Consider the following 7,500-nt stretch of genomic DNA (forward strand, 5'->3'; position numbering starts at 1 on the left):
CAATAATGCATCATATTTTTTCTAGCAAAACAGATAAAAACAGTATAGGCTATTTAGACAAACCACGATATTCAAAGCTCACGCTAACCGCCTTCAAACGCTTTACAAACATCATTAGTATCTTATATGACCTCAGGCAAAATAACCTAATGTAGCCTAACCTAACCTCTAGAGCCTAGTAGTCTAGAGAATGAGGTGGAGGGGGGAGAGGGAGGGGGAGACCGATGTTGACATGAACAGATGGAGAGGTAGATGAGAGAGGGTGGTACAAGTTGGGGGAGGGCAGCGAAACAGCAGGGGACAGGGCGACATGGAGGCGATTTACTTGTGGCCACCCCTTACGAGATTATGGCGACTGGCTGTAGATACACAGAATTTAGCCAAATGATTAAAAAAAAAAAAAAACACGATATTCAAAGTTCTCACATAAAACAGACTCAAACTAAAAAAAAAAAAAAAAAATCTTACTTAAAAAAAGAAATGATCACCTTACCTGGCCTTTCTCATACAGGTGTCCAAAGGTCCGGTAAACGCGAGGATCAAGATGCTGAGCGAATACGAATGTCGGGCCAAGAAGGGCAGATCGGGGACCCTGGAAGAGGAGCAGACATCTTCAGTCCTGTGTGATGGTGAGGAAGAGAAAGCAGGCATAAGTGACATTAACCCTTCTGTATCTTAGTCTTATTTAGCTAATGAAGAGTGCGTTCAATAAAATGCAGGGTCAGGGGTATCACAAACATCTCTACTGGTGCAACGTTTTGGCACATACATCGTACCGTCATAGGCTGGAATCGGACAGAAAATAATACATTAAACTTAAAAAAAATTAAGATTCATTCATTCATTGCCAGACGCCATGTATCCCAGACGGGGTGGCCAATGGCTTAGAGTTAATTGTTTTACAGGGAGGGGCACTAATCCTCCACCAACCCCACTTGACATGTTAATAATAATAATAGTAATAATAATAACAGTAATAACAATAACAGTAATATCAGGTACTCTTTCACTGGAGATTACGGACAACAAAAATATAATAAATAAAAAAACTGAAATAGGAAACTAGAAAAGAATAACAAACAAGGAAAGGAAGTAGAGTCGTTGTACTGTCTTATTCAGCCACTGGACTAGGCGAAACAAGCTGCAAAAGGAGAATAACATGGGACAAGTTAAAGTAAAAAGAGTGTAGTAAATTTGGCAACATATGAATCTGGGACGACATCAACGTGTAACAGGAGTCTAGCCCTTGGTACACTTGAAAACCAGGCCATAATCACATGTTTCTTGGTGACGCTGACATCAATGAACAGAGGTGTCAAATATTAGCTGAAACGACAGAGTAACCGTGAGGCATGAACGTCGGGAGTTGTAGCTAGACCTCCGCTTCTCACAGACACTGTCCCAGGTTCATGTGTGGCCAACTGTACAAAGACAGACACAAGTATCTTCCCAAACTCTGACGAACACATAGCGGAAAAATCGAACCATCTAAAACACACACTAGTACGGATGGGGCTTCCACTGTATTTCACCAGCTGTAATTTTTCTTTAGAGGGAATAGGGAGGATAGTTATTTCTCTGCCTGTACCTATTCTCCCATTAATAACTTGCTACAGCTCAGTATTCAAGGTGGAGAGGGGGCTATCTTACGTCTAATTAACAGGTACAAGGTGTAGTCAAGTAAAAACCACTTCTCCCTCCCAGGCGGTGATGATCTCTTCGACAACAAACCCTGCCTTGGAGATTTCGGGTCGGGATTGATATGTACTGACCCCGACGCCCCCACACCTGGCGACGGCCCCCCACGGCACTATATCTACGGCATTGCGAGCACTGTGGGTGACCGTCCGACTACTGGCTGTGGATTTTTCGATGTGAGGACCAGAGATGTGTACACCGATGTGCGGAAGTACAGGAGGTGGATAGTTGATCGGATGCTGGGGGCGCAGTGAGAGAGAGAGAGAGAGAGAGAGAGAGAGAGAGAGAGAGAAAGAGAAAGAGAGAGAGAGAGAGAGAGAGAGAGAGAGAGAGAGAGAGGGGGGGGATGAAAAAGTGGGAGAGAAATAAAGATAATAGTCTTCGTACTGGAGAGAGAGAGAGAGAGAAAGAGAGAATGAAAAAAGTGGAAGAGAGAAATAAAGATAATAAAGTCTTCGTACTGGAGAGAGAGAGAGAGAGAGAGAGAGAGAGAGAGAGAGAGAGAGAGAGAGAGATGAGAGGAAGCTGAATAAAAATCTAGAGCCAACCTAATCGTGTGATGATAACGGGAATAAATGATAAACATGAAAACAATAAATAACACAAGAATATCAACACCACAAAAAAATACACAAAAATAATTACTAACAAAGTCTGGTATATTTTCTTGTTATTTAATTTTTTGGTTTATGTAGCTGATTGTAGGATAGTTATTAATTAAACCCAATAAACCATTTATTCCTAGTTTTAGTATTATTTTTGTTAAACCTTTACTCCATCCTCAACCATTTTTCATTCATATTTCCATGCTCATACTATGCTCTTTATCTTCATTTCTTCCTCTCTCTCTCTCTCTCTTTCTGAACTTATTCTATTACATAATTAACTCTTATGCTAATTTTATACCCTCCCTTTCTTAACCTCAACCCTCTTATTTCTCTCTCTCTCTCTCTCTCTCTCTCTCTCTCTCTCTCTCTCTCTCTCTCTCTCTCTCTCAACTTATTACATATTTAACTCATTCTAATTTCATCCCCCCCCTCTCTTAACTTCCAACCTCCTCTCTCTCTCTCTCTCTCTCTCTCTCTCTCTCTCTCTCTCTCTCTCTCTCTCTCCAATGATATATACCTTCACTCGTACCCAATAGTAAACAGTGCCTTCGTTTACGCAGTGTCGGGTCCTGAGTGGTTTATCATGCTGGGGGAGAGAGAGAGAGAGAGAGAGAGAGAGAAATCTAGTAAGGGGTGAGAAAATAAGTGGCTGAAAATTGATACACACACACACACACACACACACACACACATAATTTAGTATGGAGTGACAAAATAAGTCGTTGAAAACTGATACATAAACAGATAGATCCAGTGAGAGAGAGAGAGAGAGAGAGAGAGAGAGAGAGAGAGAGAGAGGTGAGATGAAAGACAAAGACTGAGTGTACGGAGGGGAGGGGGCTAATGGCAGGCTGTGTGTGTGTGTGTGTGTGTGTGTGTGTGTGTGTGTGTGTGTGTGTGTGTGTGTGTGTGTGTTATTTTAAGGGTGTAAGGTCGTTGAACGTGTGAGTATATTACCGTAGTGTGTGTGTGTGTGTGTGTGTGTGTGTGTGTGTGTGTGTGTGTGAGAGAGAGAGAGAGAGAGAGAGAGAGAGAGAGAGAGTAGGGGCGTACCCCCGGGGGAGGCCCACCGGGCCCAGGCCTCCCCATAGCTCTCTGGGTCATTTAAAAATTTATATATATTTATTTCCATGACAGCAAAAAATGAAAAACTGGCATACGCCCCCTCCTTAGAAAATTCCTAGGTGCGCCCTGAGAGAGAGAGAGAGAGAGAGAGAGAGAGAGAGAGAGCAAATAAGCGCGCGAAACCTAAGTATATGAAAACCGCAAGTGAGCAAGTAAGAGAGAGAGAGAGAGGGATGTGAGAGAGACAGCGCGCCAGTATTCAGTCAGCTCTCGTGCAGAACACATGGTGGGCCGGGTTTGTTTACATCTGGCTGGGGGCGACGACAGACTTAAAATTTACTGAAGAGGTACGGGATTATTATTATATTATTACTGTTGCTGCTATTACTACTACTACTACTGCTACTAATACTGCACTGCTACTACTACTACTAATACGTCTCTAAGTACTACTAAAAAAAAAAAAGAACATTACTTTTAGGAATATGTGCGTGCGAGGAAAATTCAAATCATTATCCCGGTATTATTAGGATGAAGTGACTTGTTTATTGCAGTTATTATCGCTGCATTTTATCATCAGTGCTAGTGACATTATCAGTAAAGAATACGTTCTTTAACCTAACCAAAACAAACCTAACCTAACCAAACCAAACCAAACCAAACCTAACCTAACCAAACCAAACCAAACCTAACCTAACCTAACCAAACCTAACCTAACCAAACCAAACCTAACCTAACCTAACCAAACCAAACCAAACCTAACCTAACCAAACCAAACCAAACCAAACCTAACCTAACCTAACCAAACCAAACCTAACCTAACCTAACCAAACCTAACCTAACCAAACCAAACCTAACCAAAACAAACCTAACCTAACCAAACCAAACCAAACCTAACCTAACCTAACCAAACCAAACCTAACCAAAACAAAACAAACCTAACCTAACAAAACCAAAACAAACCTAACCAAATCAAACCAAAACAAACCTAACCTAACCTAACCAAACCTAACCTAACCAAACCAAAACAAACCTAACCTAACCTAACCTAACCAAACCTAACCTAACCAAACCTAACCTAACCAAACCAAATCAAACCTAACCAAACCAAACCAAAACAAACCTAACCTAACGAAACCAAAACAAACCTAACCTAACGAAACCAAAACAAACCTAACCTAACCAAAACAAACCAAACCAAAACAAAACAAAACAAACCTAACCTAACCCAAGCACATCAAAGATCAATACTATTCCTACTTGTGAAAAAAATACAGATACAAATATTTCACATCAGCCACACGTGTTGCTCATTATCTGATCTGCAATACCGTTTTTTTAAAGACTGACCTTGACTGTGTGTGTGTGTGTGTGTGTGTGTGTGTGTGTGTGTGTGTGTGTGTGTGTGTGTGTGTGTGTGTGTGTGTGTGTGTGTGTGTGTGCCCTATATTTAAAACCGTTTTGCCCCAAATTTTCTCCCTAATTAAATCCCCCTTGAATAATTGGCCTGATTTCGTTTTTCTTAGTCGGTTTGTTATTATTATTATTATTATTATTATTATTATTATTATTATCATTACTATCATTGCTATTGCTGTTATTGTTATTGTAGTCACGTGTAATTATATTAAAATACCACCACCACCAACAATAATAATAATAACAATAACTAATACCACAGTAGTAGTAGTAGTGGTGGTGGTGGTGGCGGCAGTAATTGTAGCAGTAGTAGTAGCAGTAGTGGTAGTAGTAGTAGCAGTAGTAGTAGTAGTAGTTTAAATATAATGCTCTATTCGTTTCACTATAAATTTATCGATTTATTTTTGGCGGGGGAGGGGGAGGGGTCACAGAATTGGAACAAACACGAGGATGAGGGGAGGAGGAAGGGGAGGAGATGAGGGAAGGGGAAGGAATGGGCAAGAATGGATAAGGAGAGGGGTAGGGGGAGGGAGCGGGAAGGAGAAAGGGAGGGGTGAAGGAGAAATGGATGGGAGGAGGAAGAGGGGAAAGAAATGAGGATGAATAGATGGGAGGAACAGATGGAGGGGAGGGGAAGGGGAGGTGGAGGAATGGAGAGGAGGGGTAGGGGGAGGAAGAATGGGCACGGGAGGGGAAGGGAGAATCGGCACGAGAGGGGAGGGGAGGAGGAAAGAGTAGGGGGAGGGATAGGGGAGGAGAGGGGGAAAGGGATGTGGAAAAAATGAAGGGGAGAGGAAGGTGGAAGGAGAATCGGCACGACAGGGGAGGGGAGGGGAGAGGGACGGCAGGGAGAGGAGGAGAGGGAAGGGGAGAAGAAAAATGGAGGGGAAGGGGAAGGGAGATGAAGAATGGACACGGGAGAGGAAGGGAGGGGAGGAGGAGAAAGAGGAGGAAGGAAAAGTGGGGGGGGGAGTGGGGGGAGTGGGGGGAAAGGGATGTGGAAAAACGGAGAGAAGGAGGGCAAGGGGGGGGGGGGAGAATGGGCAAGAGAGGGTTGGGAAGGAGGATTAGGAGGGTAGAGAGTAGGGGGAGGGGGAAAAGTAGGAGGGGAGGGAAGGGTAAGGGAAGGGAGGGGAGGGTAAGGGAAGGGAAGGGAAGGGAAGGGAAGGGGAGGGTAAGGGAAGGGAAGGGAAGGGAGGGGAGGGGAGGGGAGGAGAGGGGAGATCAAATCCTGCCTAGCTCATTCACCTTGCGTAGGCACAGATCTTCGTCCTGTTGCAGCTTATTTCACGTAGCTCAGTGGCAGAAAAAGTCAATACCACGGCTCTAAATCCCTTCCACTGCACTTCCTCGTGACTAGCACCACATCCTAGTGTTAAAATCTAGCAGAAACTCAGGAATCACGATGGAGAGAGGGATATTTTAGGCCAGACTAAGTGAATAAAGTATAGACATTACGAACGCGAGCAAAATTATGGACGAAATATGAGGGTGACGTTGCTGGCTAATCCTTTGTGGTTAATGTCCTACACGTGGACAACTGCAACGAATCAAGGTCACTTACATACGTACATACTGGATCCGCGCACACAGACACACACCCATATACACACTCATATACATACACACATGGATACACGCACACATATATGTACACACAGTATATACACACATAAGCGTAAACTTACATTCACACATACACATATACAAATACATATTCACGTATACAAATACACTTATTCATACACATACATACACACAGATACATACACACACACACACACACACACACACACACACACAAACACACACACACACACACACACACACACAGTGGTAACGTTCTCGCTTGCCAACTGGTGGACGAGAGTTCGCGCCTCGCTCAGGTTGCGAAAAGTTTCACTGACGAAGTGGGTGGTTACTGTCCTCCTGGAGCAAGGGGACGGGTGTGTGCGTGTGTGAAGGTCACAGCCTTGCCCTTAGATCGGACTATATGAGCTCTCAGCTCCCTTCCGGGAGGGTAAAAGCTGACGATCACGACCATCAAGTGATCCTGACCGACCCGGTGAATTACACACACACACACACACACACACACACACACACACACACACACTCACACCTGAATATATGATCTCACTAAACTGAGGATCGCATAACAAGCATTTGGCATACCTTTACTCAATCGTCATCGCACTGACTCTACCTGATAGCTAATACGAAACACTTATTGTATGAGTGGATGGTTATGCCAGTTAGGTGGAGTCAGGATTCCGGGGGCTGGAATGGTAAACGAATGAAAGTGTGGCCCATTTCACTAGGACCATTATTATTATTATTATTATTATTATTATTATCATCGGAGGGGAGAAGGAGGGTAGGGGGAGGGGACGGGGGGAAAGGAGGGCAGGTGGGGGGAAGGGAGAAAGAGAAATGAAGTAGGGAGAGATCAAACAAGAGGGAGAGAGGAAGAAGGAGCATACAGGAGGGAGAGAGGTGAGACGGTGGGAGAAAAAATGAAAGAAAAAAAGAGGAGGACATGGAAGCGAGAAGGAAGGTGGGAGGGGAGGAAGGAATGAGGAGAGGAGGACACAAGAGGGAAGGGAGGGAGAGAGAAGAATGGAGGGAGATGGTGAGGGGAGGGGGAAGGGTGTGAGGAGGAGGGAAAGGAAGGAACAGGGAGGGAGAGAAGAATGAACTGGGATGGAGA

At 44.0% G+C, this 7,500-nt stretch overlaps 1 protein-coding gene across 1 annotated transcript in view; it reads left to right on the forward strand.

Moving 5' to 3' along the window:
- LOC145408404 (neurotrypsin-like) overlaps window positions 1-1,952 on the forward strand; it is a 23,924-nt gene extending 21,972 nt beyond the window's left edge. Inside the window, exons 13-14 of the mRNA XM_080279132.1 lie at window positions 512-629; window positions 1,705-1,952. Of these exons, the coding sequence (XP_080135258.1) occupies window positions 512-629; window positions 1,705-1,952 (366 nt within the window). The remainder of the gene's footprint in view (window positions 1-511; window positions 630-1,704) is intronic.
- Window positions 1,953-7,500: the final 5,548 nt, after the last annotated feature.

This window comes from Coenobita brevimanus, chromosome 77 (assembly GCF_032717465.1).
Source record: "Coenobita brevimanus isolate Jiangsu-jjx chromosome 77, ASM3271746v2, whole genome shotgun sequence".
NCBI classification, from domain to species: domain Eukaryota; kingdom Metazoa; phylum Arthropoda; class Malacostraca; order Decapoda; family Coenobitidae; genus Coenobita; species Coenobita brevimanus.